This window comes from Peromyscus californicus, unplaced genomic scaffold (assembly GCF_007827085.1).
Source record: "Peromyscus californicus insignis strain IS unplaced genomic scaffold, ASM782708v3 Scaffold_20__1_contigs__length_68692818, whole genome shotgun sequence".
NCBI lineage: Eukaryota > Metazoa > Chordata > Mammalia > Rodentia > Cricetidae > Peromyscus > Peromyscus californicus.
Window position 1 is genome coordinate 42,974,495 of NW_026294503.1, and position 23,441 is coordinate 42,997,935.

A 23,441-nucleotide genomic window follows, 5' to 3' on the forward strand; every position below is an offset into this window, starting at 1 on the left:
ATATTCTCATCTGATAGATGGGGTAACTAAGGGCCAGAGAGGGCAAGTACCTTGTCTAAGAACACACAGACACAATCCTAACCCCTCTGGAGAAGTGGATGCTTAATGCCATCAATCCTCAGTGGCTTCTATAATGATGAGGACAGACTCCTGGCACAGCAGACCTCCACAGGCTGCACTCTCCTGGTCTCCTGCCCGAGTTCCTCTCCAACCTCTCCCTGCCACCCCCCACAGCCACTTGAGTAATGGCTTTGGTGAGAATCAGCTTTACTCTCCAATCACAGGCGGGAGGCGAAAATTGCCCGTTCAATATTTCCTCCTAATGAGCCTCCGCACTCCTGTCGCCTTTGAGGATGGAGGCAAGCTCTCTGCCACCGCCGTCCTCCTATCTATCAGCTCTGTTTACCTGCGGGGTGGCAGAGGGAAGGAGCCGCGTTATACATAAATATCATGAAATCCACCGAGGGCTGCAGGCAGAGCGCTTAATCCCACCTCCGTCACTAACGACTTACAATCTGAAGAAGTCACTCTCCCTCTGTTTTCTCTGTCTCTAAAGTAAATAGAGGGTAACATGCTTAAGGAAAAAAAATCAATGGGTGTTCCAAGGAAAAGGATGTGTGTGGGTGGGGACGGCAGCTCCATGCTGGACTGACATGCACTCTCTCTGATGATGCTGGAGACAGTGAGCCCTGACCCACCTCACCCGTCAGCTCTCCTCTGAGGCCGGAGTGTAGTGACACCTCTTGCCTCACCTCTCAGCACTTCTGTCTGCTCTCCTGCTCTCCTGAGATGGTTGTTCCAAGGCATGCCCAGGTGAGTCATTTCTGTGGAAGCCTTCTTTCAGAAGGATCCAACTTTTCTGTTTTGGATAAAAAGAACTCTGTGTTCCTGTTTCACCCTCCCCCAAACCCCACGCTACACGCAGGCCCTGACCTCACACACCCCAGGGCCTTTGCACATGCTGCAATGTGTCTAACATCAGCTATTCTTCTGATCTCCACACTCCGAGCTCCCTCAGGGCCAGTCTTGGTAGTCCCTGACCCCCCAACATGTCAAAGCTTCTGCCCAGAGACAAATATGAGTACAGGCAGGAAGCCAGACAGAGGCTCCTCTCCACACGATGGATGAAAATCCCCCAACAGGTGCGATTCAGCATGTTCAGCAGGTCCCATCCCAGGGACAGTTCCATCTGTTCTGATGCCCACAGTGGGGCCAGGAAGTAGTTACCTCCTTGCAGAAAACCGTGTACACCAGGCAGCTCCCCCAAGCCACAGAACCCAGGCTGCTCCCCCGGCACGGAACAGGGTTATACTGGTATCTGGGGTTTTGGAAGCCACCATCTGAAAGGATCAGGGCAGCTCCTGGGGGTGGGGGAGTGTTAAGGGTTTTTACACAGGGGAAAAGGTTTATGCTTTTGAACAGTGGCTCCCAGCCAGGGCCCCCACTTGTGTGGTCTCAACCTTCTCTGTGAGAGGAAAAGAAGTAGTCGAAGGCTTGGAATTTGCCTAGCATGCGCAGTCTCGGGTTTGATCCCTAGCACCTAATAAACAGGACACATTGGCACACACCTGGAATCCCAGCACCCTGGAGGTCCAGGCAGGACGACCAGAAATTCAGAGTCATCCTCAGCTACATAACAAGTTTGAGGCCAACTTGGGGCTACATGAGACCTTGTCTCAACAATAACAAAAGGGGTAGACAAGGGCATTGTTGCTAGCCAGGTGCATGGAGCCTCAGGCCATGTGCCATAGAACAGGAGTCCTCTCCCTAGGCCTGGGCTGTTGCACATTCCTGGGGCGGTCTTAGGAGACTCCAGCTGGGTACTCCGTGCATCCCTCAGAGGTTAGAAGCCCACTGTTGGCTCCCTGTTCTCTACAGACTGTTGGCAACTGTAGGTCAGACGCTGCATCCGTGCACCCGGCTCCTGCTCACCTGACTGAGTCCCCGTTCTGACCGCTGCAGAAGGAAGGCTCCATCTCTGAGGGAATGCCAGGGAACCCTGTTTCAAGGATGCCAGTGGCTCTGTCTACTTTCAAATCCAGCTTCAATGTCACCTTCATGGTGAGGTGTCCGCTGACCTGCCCATTTCATATCACAACCCTCACCCTGGCTCTACGTGGCCTCTGTCCTCCCTTGCTCTCTTGGCCCCTGACAGCAGGTATGATTAACCTACTCTGTCCAACCCTTCTCCTATCCCACTGGAACACAAGGTCTGAGCACAGGCATCACTCACTGGAATGGGTTGGTATGCAGTAAGTGCTCACACACATTCAGGACACAAGACCTGGGCCTGGGGAGACAGTTCACTCAGCAAAACGCTTACTGTGCAAGTATAAGGACCTGAGTTCATATCCCAGAACCCACGTAAAGACCAGGCACAGATGCACACATCTGTAACCACGGTATTGCTGGCGGGGGGGGTGGGGGGTGGGGGGTTGGGGGGGAGGGGACAACAAGTAAGACAGGCAGATATCTGGAGCTTGCTGGCCAGGCAGTCTGGCTTATTCTATGAGCCCAGGTTCAATGAGACCCCATCTCAAAATAAGGTGGAAAAGGACCTCCATTCCCCCTCCCCCCAGTACACCCTACACCCACAGCTACAGCATGAATGTCTCTTCACAGTCTCCAAAGGGGATAAACCCCTCGCTAGGCTCCTGGCACCAGGAGGGTGGAAGAACCACACTGTTTCTCCTCACTGGCCTCTGCTGCTTTGGAATCAGACACACGTTCCTCTCACCCAGGCCCCTGTGGACCCACCTCGCTCTGCTTCCTCAGCACACCCTAGACTAGTCTTCACTGGCCGGGAGTTCTTCCCTCCTGGAAGGCTCCAGAGCCTTTGCACCTTCCGCCCTTGCTGCCCGTGACTGTACCCCAACACAGACACATGCAGACATATGTCAGGTCTAAAGTTCATCTCCTTAGGGTCCCATCTAGTCCAGCCCCACTACCCCAATGTACAGCTACCACAGTTCCGATTTTTCCATCCGCGCTGTCTGAAAGGGTCTTATTTACAGGAAGAACCACTTTGCCAGGGAATCTAGGCCCATGGGCTCAATACCCAAGCCCTGTGCCTTCTCCATCCATTAAACTCAGTCTGCTCTCTATTCCTGCTGCGTTCGCCAAGGCTCCTCAGCATGGTCAGGCACGCTCGCTCATTATGCCTTAGACCAGCCAATTTGAAGCCTGTGAGTCTGTTCAAATCTCTTCCCAAGAGGAGGAGGGAAACATTCTCTCTTTCTCTCTCTCTCTCTCTCTCTCTCTCCTCTCTCACGCGCCATGGAAGGAGTAGCACACTCCCCAAGGTCCACTCCTGGTTGGTTTAGTCTGTTGTGGTCTCTGTGGATTTGGTGTGCATCCGTGCCCCTGGACGGTGGGAGGCAGCCGTGACCCTTTCAGCTGTCAGCTGAACAGTCTGCCTGCCCCTTTTCAGGTAGGAAGCAGCTTTTGCCCAATGCCACCTGGCTTGCCCATAGCTCCTTTCCACATGTTCCCATCAGAGCTCTCTGCAAGGTCCCTGGTGTTCTGGGAAGCAGGCGCCTCCCCATGAGTCCCCAGAGAGGCACTCCAACTGCAGCGACACTTCCTGGGTTCCTACAAGGGCACCAGCACCCAGCCTGCAGTGGGCACCAGCTCTGCAGCCTCCCTGGCTTCCAGCTGGGGAGCCCAGTGCCAGTGCCTCTTACTGGCAGTGTCCTTAGCTGCAGGACTCCCTGGGGACTTCCTTCACTAGGTTCGGAGGCTGAAGAGAGGTGGCATCATTTATTCCACTTTGGTCACCTTGGTCTCACGGGAGGGTAGAGTAGGGAGCAGAGGGGTCAGATGCGGTCGAGGGCAGCTGCCGAGACAAGTGACCTTTAGGACATGGTTTCTGTGGCACAGGATTTCAGGGCTAGATCCTGGGGCCCCAGGAACCAGTTTTAGGATGATGGAAAATGCTTCCTGTTCTCTTGGTTGTACACTGAGGACCTTCTGTAGCCTGGCATTGCCAGTGTCTAGACATGTGCCTGGCCTGCAGTCAACCCCTCAGTTGTGGTTTCTTTGAAGTGATGCAGTTGCCAGCCTGTAGCGGCCATAGTCGGCACACACTAAGGAGTAGGTAGGGAGATGGGAGGGTTGGGTGCTGGCTACTGCTCTGTGCCTGGATGCCCTGCACACAGTTGTCTCTCCTTCTTGTGACCTTGGCAAGCAGCCTGACCTTCACCCTCTGCAGGCAGCGTGGCCTCCACAGCTCCTGCCAAGCTCAGGGGGAGGGAGGAGGGGAGCGGGGAGCTGCTGGCTCTGGAGTCTAGCGTTCTGGCTCTGCTGCCCCTTGGCTGAGCTTAATTTTCTCCTTCCAGCTTGTCATTTGTAAAAGTGGGATATTAACAGACTCCATGCTGCAAGGACAGAGTTGGTGGATACATGTAATGCGCTTAGCTCATGTAGAGACGCGGTGGGTCACCAGCAGGAACCAGAGCCGTTCCGTCATGGCCGCCATCACAAGGACACACGGGGAGCGGCACATCCCTAGCTAGTGCTGTTGGTATGACACTCTCTCAAAAGAGGATTGGGGACAGGAGGTGACAAAAGCCCCGTGGACCGGGGGGGGGGGGGGGGCGTCGCTGAAGAAGTGGGGGTCCCCAGGGAAGACAATCCTAGGAGACCTCAGGTGCCACACTGTAGCCGCAGCCCTGGTGTGGACAGGCCTTCATCAGGGAGCGAAAGGGTGAAGAGGGGTCTCAGAACGATTAATCTGACAGCGTGGTAACATGGCAAGTGGTCCAGCTCAATGCAGGGGGAGACACAGCCGCCCAGCTTCGGAGCGGAGAGGGGGCCATTACAGGAAGCGGCCAGCGCTCAGCGGTCTGTGCACTCAGGGTTCCCAGCAGCGTAGCTGGGAGAGGCTGGCTGAATCCCAAGCTGAGCAGTGGGTGCGGGCAGGGGTCACTGTTTTCCGTGGAACAGTAGTCCCCTCAAGGAAGAGTGGTGCCTGGAGATCCTCCAGTCAGGGGTGTTTCTATGTACTGGTGCTGCGGCAGCTCACAGGTACTTTCAAACCAGCGCGGGGTTGGCCTTCTCTACTGAAGACCTATAGGGGAACCTACAGAACAGGCAGGCCCTATACACGGAGGGTGGAAACAGGGGCCAGGTGTACCCTGTGACTGGCCAGGGCAGCAGTGGTTAAAGGCACAGCCCCAATTAAGAACGGAAGCAGCTGATGTTCATTTTCCTCATTTTATTGAAAGCTGTGATGATATTTGAGAAGTACCAGACATTCCATCTCCTGTCTCCTGGAGAGATGAAGGTCTGCTGGACTCGCAGCGGGCCAGCCCAGCTTGGCCAGCCCCGTGGGACGGTCCACTATACCCTCACACCAGGGTATGGAACATGTCCACCTTCTCCCGGTACAGCTGGTGGAACTGCTTGGCCAGACAGTGGAAGGGGGCCTCGTAATTGTCCATCTCCTTCTGTAAGAAGTGAGAAGGGCGTGAGAGTTTACAGTCTGGGGAAGCTGGCCCCTACGGGAGGCGTTTTTCACTTCGGGCTCCTGACACTTGGTGTCAGGGCATCTTCACGCAGTTTGGGCAGCTGCTGTCACCGTGAAGAGTCTATGAGAAACAGAGATAGGAGGAACACAGAGACAGTCGCATGGCATGTGAGTAGTGGAGCTGGGGTCTGGGCCGAGGTCTGGCTGCACGAGCCATCCTTGTGGCCACTAGGGTTCTGTGTGGAGGACGTGAAGATGAATCCCCTTACTCAGCTACGACAGAGGCCGAAGCAAAACAGCAGACAGATGTGCTATAGGAGAGAGTCTGGCCACAGCTGGCCTCCAGGTGGGAAGAGGACAGGGAGGGCTGTAAAGGCAGCAGTGCCCAGCCCAGCCAAGACAGGCACAGCACACCCAACTCCTACCAGAGAGGCAGGGACCTTCTACTCCAGGGACCAGTAGGGCCATGGGGGCAGGGTGAAGAGGGGACATGGTGGAGACACAGGGACAAATGGGAACAGGCTTATCTTTAAGGAATACACTAGGACTTCTGGGATGGGGACAGATCCCAACAAGAACACGCGCGCGGCTCCTCCCACATGGCTGGGGAGGGCATCTCTGACAGCATTGCCTCTTGGCTGGAGGTTTAACAGTTTTCCTCATCCCTGATCCCTGAGGTGGCACTGACTGAGCTGGAATGAACGCTTGCTTTTCATGACTAAACGTGCCCAGAAGACATCTCTATTTTCCAGAGGATTGGAAAAATGAAGGAGCTTGTCTTAGGTTGCATCCAAGAGTGGCCAACGACGGGCCCTCCAAGGTGAGGTCTGAGGGGCTTCAGAAGGCAGGGCGCGCACACACAGCACCCTCCTGACACCTTGGCCACTATGCACCCGCATTGTGGGGGCCTGGTTTTGTTTTGTTTTCTGTCTGGGTTCCTATCTCCCAAGTTTTTTATTGGGCCTAATGTTGCAACACCAGGGGACCCAACCTAGGAACCTGTCTCTCAGACAACTTTTTTGTTTTGTGAGATAAGGTCTCATGTAGCTTAGGCTGGCCTCGAACTCACTATAGCCAAGGCTGACCTTGGATTTCTGATTTTCTTGCCTCTACCTCTGGAGTTCTGGGGTTATAGGTATGTTCTATGGTGCTGATGATCAAATTCAGTGTGCCCTGAACTAGATAAGCACTTTTCTACCTGAGTTACATCTCTAGCTGCCATCGCTACCGCCGCCACCACCAATGCCACCACCACCACCACCACCACCAATTTAAGACAGGGTCTTGCTATGCAGTCCATGCTGGCCTTGAATGCTTGATCTCCCCACTTCAGTCTCCCAAGCAGTAGGATTACAGGGACACACCGCCACACCATCTGGGCATTTTTAAGAACAAAGTGGCAGTGAGAACCTAGCACATTGCAGATAGGAGATGCAGCTAAGAGTCTACAAGGGCCTGTCTGAAAGCTTTTCAGTGGCTGCCAAAGGCGCAGCAGAGCTCAATACGAGGCCCTGAAGTGTCCCCGATGAAATGGGAGGAACAGCGCAGAAGTCAGTGTGTCTGCACTTTACGGAGGAGTGGATGAAGCCCAGCGGGTGGAGGGGCCCAGCTGGACAGTGTATCCTGATCCAGGCTGGTGCAGGTGACCTTTTTAATGGTGTGGCCATACAAAGGACAGAAGTGTACCAGGCCTGGGGAGAAAGCTGCCTGGACCCCACAGCAAGGGAGAAGCAAGTGCAATCAGGGGGAGCTGCTGGCCAAGAAAAAGCAGGACTCAATGCCAAGGGTGTGCTGAAAGGACAGACTGCAGCCCAGCGAGCACCTGCTAAGGTCCCCACGGGCATGAGAGCCCAGCCAGCCGCACCTCTGCTTGTGTGGCCATCATGTCCCAGGCAGTCAATGTCACTGAATAACCCCACCCCCCAACCAAAGTGTCCTTAAGCGCCCAGTGGAGGGAAAGAGGCCTATGAAGTCTTATGTGGGAAGTTTCTAGATGAAGTCAAAAGCTCTCCAAAGCACAAGTCGGGAAGAACCCATCATAAAAGGAAAGGAATTCAATGCCCAGGAGCCTCGACAGACACCATGGAGTGCTTGGAAAGAGATGGAAATTGAACCATTTTCCAAACGCATTAAGGGGACCGCCAGCAATAGAAGCCTTTTTATCTGATGACTAATTATCATCTTGAGCAGTTTGGACACGGACAACACAGGCTACTGAGTGACAATGTTTGACTTAGAACTCTGTCACCAAGAGCCCCCAAGTAGGTCCTGTGAGGAGGTCAAGAGTGTGTACTCCTTCTGGAAGACCTGAAGCACTCAGGTCTTCCCAGAGAGGGCTGTGTCCTGGTCTTGATTCTATTCCTTAGCTGTGCACCAGGGAGAGATACACAACCTCTCTGGGTCTGTCTGCTAACTGAACAACAGAGACAGGAGCAGCTGCCCTGTCAGGTTGCTTTGAAGCTCAAAGGGTAATTTACACAATCAAACAGCAGGCCCTCGGCTGCCTGGGAGGGCAGCCCTCCCCGTGGAGACGTGAACTTGGCCTGGCTCTCACGTTCTGAACATAATCTCACCTTAGTGATAAACAATGGGTTTTGACCTTGGTTTAGAAAATTCTTTAAACTTTGTTCAAAGACATCCTTTTTTTGACTTTTTGGGGGGCCCGGAAATGTCAGACATGAAGGGGTGTTTAAGAGCTGAAGAACCATGGAGGTCTCTCCCCGAGGCGGCTGCACTTCGGAAGAAGTGAGGAGGAGATGGGCTTGGCAGCGTCTCAAACCACATTGGGTTATGTTCCCTTTTTAATTACAGCTTTCTTAACCGAGCTGCCAGTGGCGCTCCTGTTAGCAGCAACTCAGTGGGGGCTAGTTAACCGGCACAGTTAATACCGAGTGCCCAACCGCAGCCTCTTCAAGCAGGATTTATGCGCATCCTCGCTGACACCTGAACGGAGCTGACCAGTGGCCTTGGGTGACTGATGTGTTGGGGGAAGGTTTTAATTTCTGGGAAATATGGGGTGTTGGGGGAGGGGATGGTGTGACTGACGAAGGGAGAGGAGGGGGGAATGGGGAGCTATGGGTCTACAGCTCACTGTTCGCTCAAAGGTGTACGGCATGCAAGCTCTCTCCTTTGAACTTCATTAACCTAGTATTGTGGTAATTGGACTCGAGGCATCCATCTCTGTACCAGACATTGGTTCTGGGGTTTAGTAAGTAGTAATAATAAAAACACCATATTAGGGGATCAGTTGTTATAAAAAGCTAGCATGTTGAGTGTTTACTCAACTAGACTAGACACTGTGTTAAGTGTTTTACATGCCTGTGTGTGATAATCAGCAAAGGGCAGTTTCCTATCCCTGTCCTTACAGGTGAGGCCCCACGGTGTACATCCCATTCCCAGGGTCCCAGAGCCAGATGGGTCCCAGAGCCAGATGCGCTCCATGCCGTGGGAAGGCAGAACTCTTGCCCTGAAGGCTATGCCTTGTCTGGGGAAGTGTGCCAGTGTGGGACACTAGAGATGTCTACATCCACACAGCACAGAGCAGTGGCCCAGGCTGTTCTGAAGGTGTGACAGAGCCTGCAGCTGGAGGAGGTGACACCCAGGGTATGCACTACCCCCACTGACTTTTTTAGAAAGCCAAAGAACTCGGTCTAGAGACCTCAAGGTTAGACCTCACACAGCACAGCCACTGCAGGCCTAGCAGGACTCTTGGGCAATGCTCCTCAGCGAGGGCCACGGCTTCTTATGAGACTACTGGTGTCTGGGCTGTCTGCATGCCTGTGGTGGGAGGCTCAGAACAGGCATGTGGTGTGGTCAAAACCGAGTGCCCGGAAGCCGCACCTTTCAACGTTCCAAATGTCAGAAGACGTGTCACTGTGCTAGACAGCCCCGATGATGCCAGTGACCCATCACTCAGGGTTTCTCACTGCAGGAGGGCTCTTACATCAGAGATGCCACTAGATGCTCCTATTCGATGAGAAGCCGGGGGCCTTGGGGCTGGGTGCACCCCGGTCATGCGGGCCCGGGACAGTCATTTTTTCACTTCAACACTGAACTGGGGACAGGACAATTCCTGTCTCGCAGAGCTATCCGGGAGGTGCCACCGAAACCAATAGTAAGTGCTGTGTCCTTCTGCAGTGCTCACAGAGTTCAAGGGTCAGGGAGACGGAGCACCTTCCACGTCAAAGTCTTCCTGAGAAGCACGCAGCTTTGCCTAGGGTGGGCTGTCTGCCTGCCCTGCTTCCTGGGGCCACACAGAGGACTCTCATGACACACACTGAGCATTCTGGGTGGAGTGTCAGCATTCTGGCTGGAATGCAGAATTTAGATTTTGCACCTGGGAACAGAACCACTAAATGCATCCGAGGTCATGAACAAACCTCCAGCACAGAGCTCTCTCAGATCAGTGGCTCAGAGGGGGGTGGGGGTGGGGGAGACTCACCACAGATGTTTCAAAGAATTCCAGGCCTTGGCCCAGTGCCCACGCCTGGGCCTGCGCAGAATCCACTGTTCGTCGGCCAGTCAGGTCTGTCTTAGTTCCCACTAAAACACCTACTCAAGAGAAATAACCACAATATTGTGTTTTGAGGTGGCAGGATGGGAGGTCAGCTGCAGAGAGAAGGCATGTGATCCATCAGGTGACAGAAGCTGCCCACTTGAGGTGCTATGCACCAGAAGGGAAGGTCCCCAAGGGCCACAGAGGACAGGTTGGCTTTGCTGTGCACATGCAGCTCACTCAGAGTTCTCTTGTGGCTTCAAACAGATCTATGTTCCTCGTCTCCTTAGGGCTGTAAGCGCCAGGCAGGCCTGGACTGAGTTTAGAAGAGCATTTGTGATAATTCCCAGCACATGGAACCAACATCGGACATGGTCATTAATGCTAATCTCGGGCCTGGGCTCGGAGTCAGGGACTCAGGTAATTGAGCTCCATTCCCAGCTGCCTCAGCTGTGCTAATTTCTCAGCCCGTCTCTGGAGGCTGCTTTCTCTGGCCTCTAATGAGGAGAATTTGTTGATCTCACACAGGGATGAGAAAGAAACTGATTTAAAGCATGCCGAAGTGATAACAGGGCTGGAATGTAACTTGTGCCCCGTGTACTGGGGAAAACGAGGGATTCTTCCCCGGAGTTAGCTTTCTGAAAACATCAATTCAGAATGCAGCACCTTCCTTCTTATTATCCAAACTCTCACAACATTTCCTGGTGGGTGGCACTGTCTCCTCACCGCAGGCTTGGGGTGGTTTTCAAGACCATTAAGAGGCAGAGCAAGGGCACAGTGAAGGTTGTTTAAGTCAAAGATTCGGGGGTTCAGGCCCCTGTCCTGTTCCCACAGTGGCATGTACAGTGACCCAAGGCCCCTGAGCTAAAGGCCAGAGGCCTTTGCTGTTAGCAAAAGGCTATCCACAGTTCCTACCTGGGAGGAAGGTACCCGGAGTCTGGGCCCGGACCTTCTCCAGCCACCTGGTGCAGCTGATGAAGGACTGCTCATTGGTTACATCATAGACGAGACACAGGACATTGGGATTCTCCCACTAAGCAGGGGACAGGAGAAGAACATTTCAGGGGTGGAACAGGGACTCTTGGATGGTGGGAGGGGGGAGGACCAGCTTTCAGGGAGGCGGGTGAGGGAGAGATGTGAGCTGGGAAACTGTCACACTCACAGACAGCCACCGTTCACCACAGAATGAATGGAGGAGGCCAGGCTCAGGGGCACTCATGTGGGACAGGCATTCCCATCTGGGACAGGTGAGCTTGAACCTGGGGGAGGGGCACTCCTACCCAGAAGGGAGCAGTGGCTGCCAGGCACCTCTTATCACGGAGACGCCCCAGTTGGTAGGGTTGTCGGGGGGGGGGGGGGGGGGGGGGGGGGGGGGGGGGGAGAGTCTCACTTTGTAGCTGAAGAAAACAGCTCAGAGGGGATGCTGACTGGCCTTGGCTGACAGGCTCCAGGGGCAGCCAGGCTAGGGGACAGGAGCCCGCTCTTGTCTCTCATGGTCCTAACTCACGCATCACAATCATTTGAGAGCCCACCACTGCGAGACTATGGTGCTCTCCCAAACTGACGCAGTTTCCTTCACTGCGGCATCTTCTTCATGAGGGTGGGCTCTTCAAAACTTGGGGACATTTTCGGCTTTCCCCATGGTGTCGCCATCAGCCCTAATACACACTACACTAACGGCTGGGTGGGGGGCTCTGTCACCCAATGAAGAGCCAGGGGTCCACACTAAGCGCTGTTAGCCTAAAGGGTCCCTAAATATCCTGCTGCCTGCCCATGATGGGGGTCACAGGATGCCTCTGCCTGGGCTGTGGACTCTCCCTCTGGTGCACAGGCTCTGGGTACCACCTCCCTATACAATCAGGCCCTGCTCTGACCTTGTGGGGCCTGTAGAATTCTATGTTCTAGTATCCGTGGAAGGCCAGCCCAGGATGGGCTCTGGAGAGCAGAATAAGGCCAATGCAAGGACCCTTCTTGGTGTGGGAGAAGGGGCAGAGCCTCATTTTTTGGCTATAGGCCTTGCTAGAGGGAAAGAGATCAGTGGTCCTGTCCTGGGAGGCCGGAGAGGGCTGTAAAACCCCCAGAAGGGGCTGTTCAAAAATAGCAGCCTGGAGCGGGGCTTCAAGGACTGACCAGCTTTAAGATTCCTGGCACATTCCAGAGCTGGGAGTGGCCATAATGGGCAAGTAGGAACACCTGCTTGCCAAGGGCCCAAAACCCCAGCTGGGAGGGATGCCCCTTAAAGGATCCTGCCTGGCTACTTCTGATGGCCCCAGTGTGTCCCTTTGGGGAGTGCCAACCGGAGAAAGGGTTGGGCACAAGTGGGTGGCGGAAGTGGATAAGGGAAAAAAAAAAAAAAGCACACTACTTGCCAATTTATCCAGCATTTCAGAGAACAGCTCCTTGCCGGCTGAGTCAAAAATGAAGAGTTCCTGGAACCGGAAAAGCGTAGCTCAGAAGTGAACACGGTAAGGGGCAAGCCAAGGTTTCCCACCAAGTGCTCTGTGGACGTGGTTCGAGGGTAGACAGAGTACATGCCTATGCGCACGGGTGCTTTCATACGTGCTCTATCCGAGGCCCCAGGGAGATGGCGAGAGCAGTCCAGAGTGCCCAAAGGGCAGAGGCAGAGCTTCCGCCCACCTGGTATCGTGACCTGGCTCACCTTTCCCGACCTCAAGCACAAAAGTGGAGGGAACAGGCTGACCGCCCACCTGGCGGGACAGAGCGCAAAGCAGGCTGACACGTGATCTGGTGTCCAAAAGGCCACTTTGTGCTTTGTTAACCAAATGGATTCTCAGATCGTGTAAGGATTCTTGGTAAAGGAGGTCACCGAGGAGGCCTGGGGACACTGCTTAAAGTAGGCCAGTCTGCACCTGTGCTCCGGACACAAGGCACCCAGCCTTCCCAGCCCAGGTGGAAACCCTCCACCATGCTGCTGCTCGCGTGCTCCGAGTCCCCTGAGAACCCTGAGCCCCCTCCAGGTGCAGTAACCCCTCTGCCTGGCTCTGAACCCTGGTAGGCAGTGCTGTCCGCTCCATGACCTGCCTTGTAGAGTGGCTCCTGCCTCAGCCTTTCTTGTGGTATCAGGGGACTTCTGTGTCTTTCATTTTGCCTGGGGGGGGGGGCTCCTTAAGGATCCGGTGAATGCTACAGACCCTCTCCCTGGGAGCAGCCACTGGGATATGACATCATGCCTTGGGGTCTCTAGAGGGATCCCATTAAGGACTCAGATAAAAGATACCAAGTTGTTTTGGTAAGGCCTGCATCCCAGCCCTCCGCTCCCCTCCCTCCTCAGGCCCTCCCTCCAAGACCCCCTGTGTCACTGCCCCATATCCCTTGCCGAGAGGGCACCCCAGCCCATGGTAGCAGCCCCAGGAGCCCTGCCTTCAGGGCACCACTCACCACGCTGTCATTTGTGTCAAGAACTGGCACTGTCTTCACCACCAAATCCACACCTGTTGTCTGCAGGGGACACCAAGATGATGGGCGTTAGAGGGCCCCACGGTGGGGCAACCCAGAACGAGGCAAGACCCCATCTCTCTGCAGAGGTATCCCAGTCAAGTAGAAGTCAGAGGCCCTGAGGGCCTCCCGACTCCCTGCCCTCCACTGTCCCTGGCAACCATGTGGTGTCCTGGCCAGTCCCCCCAGGAGACAGTCCCTTCCTGGCGGCCAGTGGAAACTGGCTCTCCATGTGGCCATTTCCCATCTTCTCTCAGGCCTCTTAGGACATCATCTGGGGATTTTGCTAAGTCACTCTCTCAGGGTTAATGGTCATGTCTCTGTACACTGTGGCCAGGCAGGGGCTGTACAGGCCCAGCTTACCAGAGTATAGTTCTTCTGGAAATGGGTCCCATCGCTGCGGAACATCTGCACCAGGGCCGTCTTGCCTACAGCTGAGTCTCCTGAAGCCAGAGCAGAGGAAAAGACATCGCTTGGGTCCCATTGGGTGTGAGAACCTCCTCCTACTACAGAGGGCTTTGACTTGAAACCAGAAACTTCCCCGAGTCTTCAGAGCAAGTGTCCGCAGCTCTCGTGGGAAGCAGAGACGTTGCCAGCAGGGTAACTGGTCCAGGAGACCCATCTTTCAAGCTTACCAGGGCCGGGAGACATTTCTCTACACCTCAGAGCCCTGTCAACCAGAATGACCTAGAAGGTAACAGGGATCAAGGAGGGCTCCAGAGCCCTGGCAACGGAAGTGACAGTCTTCCACCCAAGCACACCCCGTGGGGAAACCTGTCACTTCAAACTCCAATTTACTCCAGCGTCTGGCCAGCAGAAAGGAGTGAGCAGCCAACTTGTGACCCTAACGGCCTGCCTTCCCTGCACTGGCATTAAAGATGTCCAGAGGCCGCAGTGGCTGGGCAAAAACTCCTTTTCAAGTGATGTACTCCATCTTGACGGGCCAGGTGAATGCTCAGCTGCAGACTGAGGAGCACGCACCTCCACCCTGACCCCACATCTACAGTCGTGTCTTACAGCCACTTAACCCAGCTGGGCTGAGCCTTCCCTTCTCTTTGTTCAATGAACAAACAGTTCCGGGGACCCGCATATCAGAAAGGTTCCTGTCAGTTCTCAGGCCCAGACCTGAGTCTTTTTGCGAGATAAGAGGGAGCGGTTTCCTAACAAGTTCTTCCGGAGCTGACACGGGGGCAGCTCAGGCTGCCTTGCCCTCTCCGCCGTCCCACCTGCAGCCTTGAGCCCTGCTGATCTGGTTGTCTCACACGAGCAGGATCCCGACTCTCACTCCACTGCCCAGGTGTTACAGGGCAGCGGCTGTCTGCGTTCTCAGGTTCCTGACCCTCGGGGACATCACCGGCACCCATCCCAATCTCCGTCTTCAGTCTGACGCTCCGGGCACTGCTCGGTTGTGACTTTTCCCACCTGTCATTTTCTCTTGTGAGACAATTAGAGGACAGCTGTGCTGTCTCGACGTAGGAGACCTCTGCTAGGTAGGGCTGAGTGAGCCATTCGGGACCGGATTTCCTGCCAGCGCTCCTTAGAAGGGAACGGGCATGGGCGGCACTAGGTGATGATCTAGGATTTTTACACTGCCTTGCTTTACTAGGCTGGTCTGGCTGACCCTCCAAAATGCCACCTTGAGGCTCTTTGCACTATGGCCTCTCAGGGTCAGTGGGTCCCACCTATTCCAGGGCAGACAGCCCAGCAATTCCTTCCCCCTGCCTCCCGGATGACCCAGAAGGTAGTCAGTCAGTCGCTATCCTGACTCGCATTCTGTTCCTAAACCTGGGAGGAAATTGGCTCTTCCTCCCTGGGAAATTCCCCCACAGATTGGTTTTGGTTAATTTCATGAATCTTTTTGCTGACTGCCAGTCACCAAGGCTGGCAGCGAAGCTCCTGTGTGGGCTATGAGGAGGGGATCTGAGCATGGGAGGCGGGGAGCTGATAAACACATTCTCAGAGCAACAGGATGACAAGAGGCAGACAGCACAGCTGAGAAGCAGAGCATCCGAGGCAACACGAGAAACCTCGAGAGCCTGTGAGCCCACGTAGCTGCTGGGTGCGGGGTTCCCCGGAGCCACGGCCAGGGCTGGAGACTGGATTGCCTTGGGAAGGCACCATGAGAGGCTACCCATGGCCTCATAACTAACTGCCAAGTCTGGCGACCTCGCCCGGGTTCTCACTAGTAAACTCTCTAGATGGGGGTGATGGCCTGAACAATTCCCTACCGCCCCACCCTGACCATGTCGTTGTGGTGACTCTGCATGGGCTCTGTTCGGTCACCATTATCTGCTCCTTTGTCCCTTACATGCCTTCCTCCTCTTCAGTTTTCCAAAGATGGGCACTGCTGGGTTCATCCTCAGGGCTGTGATCCTGGCTCTTCTGCCTCAGCTCCCCCCCCCCCCCCCCATCTTAGCTTGTGGATTAAGCCTAGGGCCTCACATATGTGAGGCAAGGGATCGACTACTGAGCCAGTCACAGCCCTGGCTTCCCTCATTCCTTGACCCTTGCCGCCCTAGGCCAGCTCTTTCCAAAACTGGCTATGCTTCTAGCCATTGTGGGGGATTCCACTGTCTTTAACAGTTTGCTTGTCCACAGCCAAGCCCATGTCTCACCGCAGACCTGAGGGATTTCTCCGTCTACCTTAGTATTTCTGCACATCAAACCACCATGGATCCGGCACTTTTGTTGTTCCAGGATATGGCCACCACCACCGCCACCTCCTGCATCCCGCCGTCTTCTCCCTAGTTCATCTGTTCTGGGCTGTCTCTTAAGCCTACACTCGGGTCACATCCCCCACCACCCACAGCTGTGCCGGGAGCTCGTACATCATCTGCAGGACTGGGAGCCCCCTCTTGGGCTTCTCTCTGCCCAGCCCTGGAGGCAGTGATCCCCTGCACCTGGCTACCCCAGTGTCCTTGCCTCTGACACGGTGACTTGACACCAACTGACAGTCACCGCTGTAGGGTGTAGTCGTCACCAGGACACAGGCGCCACATTTGGCTTGAACCTGCTTGGAGGTCTCAAACACAGAAATGGCCTGGGTTGCACCTGGCTCTGAAACCGAGCTGAGTCCCCTGCCGGGGGAGACAGGTCCTGGTGGCGATGTGGCACATGGTGACATTGCCCTAGGGCTGATGGAACTGTATGCTGTACCGGCCAGGCAGTGCCCCTCCTGTGGCCTGCACCCAGCTCCGTGGGGTCCTTCCGGCTCTGCACCACTGCCGTGTGCCTCGGTGCTTCTGCTGGCTGACTCTGGCCTCTCACGCGGCAGGAGCTGATTCTGTCACTGCCTGTCCCTGACTCTCTATACCACCAACCACATCTCAGCCCCATCAGAGAGCCGCGGAACAGAACGGCCCCGAGTCCTCTCATTCACCCACAGCAGGCACCCACAGCTCTCTTTCGTCAACCTCTAACTCTCCGGCCATCTCCAATCGTCCCTGACGAGATGGACCATGTTTGTCCTTTTGTTCCCCGGACACGCCCCACCCCCCTCTCCAATCCAAGTCCAGATCCTGTCCTTTCTCTCTAGGCAAATCTCAACTGGCTTCCTGTGTGGCCTCTGAGGTCATCTGTCCCTCTGCTGTCTTTACCAGGGTGGCTACCATATCAGATTCATGTCATCGGAAAGGATGCCAGGCCTACACTCCAGGGAAGCGTGGCTGCTGTTCCCACATCCCTAGACAGATGGATGGTTCATCACCAAAAGGGCAAAGACTTGGGGCCAGACCCCAGCTCCACACTAACTGTGCCATATTAAGTCCGTTACTGAACCCCTCCGTGCCCCCTTTGCTACATCTGGAAAATAGGCTAACAGCAGCACCTACTCCATAGAATTGCTAGAGAGTTCATGAGTCAGTACATCCCCTGTCTGGTACACAGTGTTGTTTGTTAAACAGATGAAACACAGATGCATGTCAACTGTGCCCTTTTTATCCCCCTCCATCCCAAGCCACAGAAGCTGTAGACTGAGGACCAGGTTGAAGTGGAGGCCACGAGCCACTACTGACTTTGGCTGGGGCTGGAATCACGTGGCAGGCACAGTGCCGGGGTCTGGACCTAGGACAAGGGTCTTCATTGCTCTGGGCCTTGCTTGCCTCATGTTACACGAGAATGACACATGACTGGCTGGTGGCTGTGAGGACTCGGCAAGAGACTCGCACTGAGGGTGTGACATGCGGCCCGCACACAAGCACACACGCACGCACGCACGCACGCACGCACGCACGCAGCAAGTCTCAGGAGAGTGGCTCATGACAGGAACTTCCTGCTTCTTGAGAGCTCACCAGCTAAGGAGAAACGAGCAAAGAACAGCAGGCAGGGCCGCCCACTTAAAAAGAAACTTAACTTGGGAAAAATGAAGATGTCCCCAACTTACCCGTGCAGAAGCTGAACACTGGCCAAGGCAAGAGAGCTGGGGAGGGGACTGACCAACATCCTTTTGTTACACAACAGTGCCTCCTCTGGCGCACGCTCGGAGAACCAGAGGCACTCTAGAGAGCCAGGGTTCCTTGGCCTGCAACAGGGTCTGAGACATGACTGTCACTCATCTTTCTGCATCGTGACCCTTTTGTTTTCAAATTAGAAAAGTCATTGAGGGAACTATCCCCCATTCTCAGTCTGTAGGGTAAAGATCCAAAGACACCCTCTCCTCATTTGCTAATTTCTTGACTACAAAGAAGAATCATGGGCTCTGCGTGTCTGTGAGAAAGTATCTAGATTATGTTAATTAAGGCAGAAGGCCGACCCCCCAAAGGTGGGTGGTACCATTTCATGCGCTGGCACCCATGACTGGATAGAAAGGAGACAGGAGCTGAGCAGCAACGCTCACGCTCACGCTCTACCTTCTGACTGTGGATGCAATGTGACCAGCCAGCCGCTGGCTCTTGCCACTGCACCTTCCCCACCGGGATGGACTGTCCCCTGGAACTGAGAGCCACAGTTAAGTCTTTCCTCCTTTAAGTTGCTGCCAGTCAAGTATGTTGTCACAACAACAAGAAAAGTAGCCGACATTGCCCGACCCACAGAGATCTGGAGTCAGGCAGACCTGGGAATCCTATGTATGACCTTCACTAGGGGTTCACCTAGTGCCCCTAACACCACTCAGTGCCCCAGTCACAGCAGGACTACACGGAAACCTACCCTGCTGTGCTGTGGCAAGGGGGGTTAAATGAAATACAGGTGACTGGCATGCAGTGTCCACGCAGTTGCTGTTTAACCCGTCTACAAGCTAAGCAAATGGTCCTCTAAATGTTCGGACTGACTCAGGGCATGCCCAACAAGTGTGAGCACCACGAACTCACCCTGCACGTATCTATTTAATACTTATCCATGCTCTAGGCATTGTGCAGGTTATTTTCATGTCTGTCAGTCAACGATAACAAGATTCTTACTTCTGGGGAAACTCCAAGTCCGCGCCCCCAGCTGGGTAGCATAGAAAGCTAACCCACCCCACCCCCACCTTCCTGACACCAGAGGGGTCAGCGTAGCTGATGTGAACTTTGCGGGGCTAGCTAGCGTCCCTGACGCCCAACTTTGGGGTAAAGTCCATGTTTGTACTGTAAGCCTACCTGGTGAAGATGGTCTCAAAATATGGGAGGGAGACGGGGGCTGGGGTGGGGGTGGGGGGGACACACAGCTGCAGCTACAAACGTGTCCGAGGGGCGAGGGAATAATTTTTCCCCCGCTTTCCGGAATCTGCTTTATTGGTCATTGCAGGCATTTCTATGGGAGACAGACAGTGGACGGACGCAATCGTGAACCAAAACTGACTGAGTTAGGACGGCTCAGGCTCCGAAGACCACGCGTTCAAGCCCATTTACCACTCACCTGCCAGGATGCATTTGGCTGCTAACTTCACCATGGTAACCAGCCCACTAGCAGGGACGGGGAGTAGGGGGGGGCGCCTGAAAGAGGGTTAGGATTCGGGGTCAGCTGATCCCAGGGCCTGTGGCCGCGATGGATGGATGGATGGAGGCCCGGGCGCTAGAGTTGGGTGGACATTGGGCTCCAAGGCCCCAGGCAGCCTGCAGAGGTGCCCACGGGGCGGGGCGGGGAGCAGCGGAACCGCTCCCAGTCCAGCCTTCCGGTCCAGGCCCCTGCCGTAGAACTGGGACACAAACGACTAGTCCCACTGGTCCCAAGAGTCGCGCCAAACAGGTTCCTGGCAACCACCATCAACCCGCCTCCTCCCTCCATGTTGTCCTCCTATTGGTTGCTGCCAAACGCTCCGAGGCTCCAGAGATCCAATAGAAGAAGGAGGCGGGGAAACCCATTTTTCTTCGCCGCACGATGCCGAGAGGTTTCTGCCTTTGACGGCTCTCGGCTTGGCCAATGGCTTCAGACGATGTCAATCACCGCTGTGCGCCTCCTGGCGTCTTTGAAAAAGCAGCCCAATCAGGATGCAGCCAGCTGGAGGCGGGGATTAGCGGGGCGGGGCTTTCTGATTGGCCAGAGCTTGGCTTGAACCATCGCGAAGAGTTCACCCTGCACCCCCTGTCTTCCTGGGAGTGGTTTCGCCCACGTGGGGCGGGGCGACGCCGCCAGAGCGGCGCCTGCGCAGTAGAGGGAGCCGCAGTCTCGAGAGCCCGGTGCTCGAGGGTGACTTCCTCAGACCCTAGGTTCAACGGAGCATCCGCAGGTCCCCTGCCTCATATCCAGAAACAAAGTGCCATCTTTAAAGTCCTTAAAACCTGTTTTGCGCCTTTAAACCTGAAACAGCGGGGAGGGAAGGATGTGGAATGTTGAGGAAGAAGTTAACAGTGTAGATGGAGCAGGAAAGCCCGGTATGCTTTGAACAGTGGGCGACTGCAGGCGGCACCTTCCAGAAACGGGACGGGAGGAGGAATGTTCACAGAGAAACGATAAATATTTGGGTAGAGACCTTTGCCCTGATGGAAACTCATACACTGTATACATAATGTAAATACACACAGGATTGTAATTATGTATCAGTTAAACTAAATTAAAATATACAATCTAAGTAAGGCGCAATTTGAAAGCGATACCTGGACGGATGGGAGGACATGCCTCTCTCTCAGTCTGCTTCCTCTGTCGTGAAATGATGTCATCCCGATGTTGCCCCTCATGAGGGGTGGGTGGGTAAATGCCATCTGACTTTCCTCTTGCTTTGTCACCAAGCGGTGGCATATGGCTAGGCAAGCCATCTCACCTCTAGACCTCTGAAACAGATGAACGATCTCATGGGAGAGAGGAAATAGGTAAGTGTCCGTGGATTGGGGATTTGTTGCTATGACAAAACACCGATTTAAAGAGAAACGATTTAAAACGGGAAAGGTTTCATCTGGTCACTTCGTTGAACACCATAGCAATGATAGCCTGTAAGCATATAGCCGCCACCTCATGTCGGGAGAGAGAGTAAGAGCTCCAACCATATGCCCCCAAAGACACACTCTCTTTCAACTAGATTCCATTCTCCAGGACCCAGTCATCTCCCAGTGGCCTATCACCTTAGGTACTCATGAATGGATCAATCTGCTGATGAAGTCAGAGCTCCAGGGATTCAATCACGCCCCCTAAAAACCTTAGTTCTGATCACTCCTGCCCTGGGAGCCAGGCTTTCAACACACAAGTCTTTGGGGTGGGGTGTATCCACCATCATGGCTCCGGACTGCTGATGCAGGTTGGCCAGAGCGCTCCACCTCACTGCCTTTTCACTTTTTACTGGGTCCCAGGATAAGGGCTAAGACGTGTCTCTCTGAAAAGGTGCCTGTGTCATGAGGAACTCTTGGAACTGTCACTGACTGAGAGTTACCCAGGTTCCCATAGGAACCCTTGTCCATGCTCCCATAAGAAGGCCCTATAGGCCGGGCGGTGGTGGCGCACGCCTTTAATCCCAGCACTCGGGAGGCAGAGCCAGGCGGATCTCTGTGAGTTCGAGGCCAGCCTGGTCTCCAAAGCGAGTTCCAGGAAAGGCGCAAAGCTACACAGAGAAACCCTGTCTCGAAAAACCAAAAAAAAAAAAAAAAGAAGGCCCTATAAATTAATTGGTTTGTCGTGCTGGATGTGGGTGGGATTGTTTCCTGGTCTGTCTGTCCTGTCTGGGTAGACAGGCATATCTCCTGGAAAAGTCATGCCACATCTTCTTTGAGGAATTCATCCCATGGATATTGAGAAAGTACTTAGTAAGCATGGAGTAGTGAGTGGGGCTGAGGCATTTAGCCCAGCTGGGAGGTGGGTAACCGAGAAGATGATTCATAGCTATTTGGAGTCATTGTTGAGTAAGGGGGAATTTGGGGCAGAACCAACAGGTGCCCCCCATGCTGTGACCCATGTGACCCCGGGGTGATTTCAATTTACACTTCTATCTGACTACCCACTCTTAGACAGTGCTGGGGTTGTTTTATTTTTGTCTGGGTGTTGTACTGTTCCCCTAACTCCTTGAGAGCATTCCTACCTCAGGGCCTTTGCACTTAATGTTCCTAGCATGGCTGCAGGACTCTGTCCCTCATGGCCTACAGATCGCTGTCCCTAGGGGGTCCATTCTGAGGCATCCACCTTAAAGATTCGCCTTCTGTCTGGCAGCCTGTCACCTCCTTACTGTCCTGTCTTCCTGGCATTGGCACTGGTGGAAAGGATGTGCCATGGTGCTTTGTAGAATTCTCCACTTGAAGGTCAGCTTCCTAAGATAAGACACGATATTTTTTGGGCACTGGCCTCTAGGACAATCTCCAGCATGATGAGACACTCAGTGGGTGTTTTTTTTTTTTTTTAAGTTTATTTTTTGGTTTGGTTTTTCGAGACAGGGTTTCTCTGTGTAGCTTTGGAGCCTGTCCTGTCCTGGAACTCACTTTGTAGACCAGGCTGTCCTCGAACTCACAAAGATCTGCTGCCTCTGCCTCACAAGCACTGGAATTAAAGGCGTGCACCGCCACTGCCTGGCTTCAGTGGGTGTTTTTAAGGGGACATATCTCATGGGATTTACCCTTCTGGTAATTTGACAAGCAGTGGTTGTTTATTTTATTTATTCTTTATTATTTGTGGTATTGAGACTTGGATCCAGGGCCTCATGTCCACTAGACAAGGGCTCCACCACTGAGCCACATCCCTAGCAACAAGCAAGCATTCTTGAGCACCAGTTCTCACACAGGTAATGCTGCCACTTGGCAAAGTGCAACAATCATTCCAATGGGGGTAGTTTGGTCCTGGTTCCTCTCTTTCTCCCCCGCCTGCACTCTAGGCTGGAGCTGAATTCTCTGCTGAGCAGGAAGGGTTAACAGTGCTGCTCCCAAAGCTGGGGGCTGATGATGAAGTGGGGGCTTCGCATGGAGGGCTTTTCTTGAGAGCGGATCACAGAGGCAGCTGCTGACACATTGTTCCCAGGGACCTTTGGATCAGTCTGGGGGTCACTGAACTCCTGACAGCCTGGACAGCGGCATGCATGAGCTGCAGCATAAAGCCAGTCAGTGACAGCTGCCACACTCTGTGCAAGAGGCCTGGGCCGCTCAGGCCCGCTGCATAGCCCAGGTTCCTCCATCGTCACACTGTGAACAGCCCGGGATCCACCCCCTGCCTGGATGACATTGGAGCCCCATCACTTGCATAGGGTAGTAGCAAAGTTGTTGGGTACAGAACAGACCATTGGGGGAGGGTACCTGGTATAGTTTAGACTGAGCCTTGGGAGGAATGACTCCTGGGAACTAACACTCTTTCTGATGCATGCGTGTCTGGGGGCAGTGCTGAGCAGAGAGGGCCAGGACTTTGTGGGGTCTTGTGGGTGTAGATCAGGTCTTCTCCTGGGCACAGCTGATACTTTCATATGGGGAACTTTTAGTTTGGGATAGGGAACTACCATGAACTTTGCTAGATTTTTTTTCTTTCCCTAGCCTCTCTGGCCCCACTAGCTATCCAAATCACCATCCTCTGAAGACAACAACAAGTCCCCAGACATTGCCAAATGTCCCCTTGGGGTCAAACTCTTCCACGGACAGGAACTGCTGACTTAGAAAAGGCTACTGATTTAAAATGGAAATCCTAAGGTCTTAAGACAAGACTGCCCAG

General features: G+C 54.2%; 1 protein-coding gene across 2 annotated transcripts; it reads right to left on the minus strand.

Moving 5' to 3' along the window:
* Window positions 1-5,200: 5,200 nt before the first annotated feature.
* Window positions 5,201-19,607, minus strand: Ift27 (intraflagellar transport 27). Of its 2 annotated transcripts, none has more exons than XM_052748258.1 (7): window positions 19,251-19,604; window positions 13,782-13,861; window positions 13,362-13,421; window positions 12,332-12,391; window positions 10,878-10,995; window positions 9,909-10,018; window positions 5,201-5,447 (listed from the first exon to the last, which is right to left on the minus strand). In XM_052748258.1, the coding sequence occupies exons 1-7, from the start codon at window positions 19,282-19,284 to the stop codon at window positions 5,349-5,351; spliced, it is 561 nt and encodes a 186-aa protein (XP_052604218.1). In that variant the 5' UTR covers window positions 19,285-19,604; the 3' UTR covers window positions 5,201-5,348. The 2 variants fall into 2 exon arrangements, with proteins under 2 accessions (XP_052604218.1, XP_052604219.1); XM_052748259.1 differs by lacking the exon at window positions 5,201-5,447 and adding an exon at window positions 5,460-5,588 and having other exon boundaries at window positions 19,251-19,607.
* Between the last annotated feature and the right edge of the window lie 3,834 nt (window positions 19,608-23,441).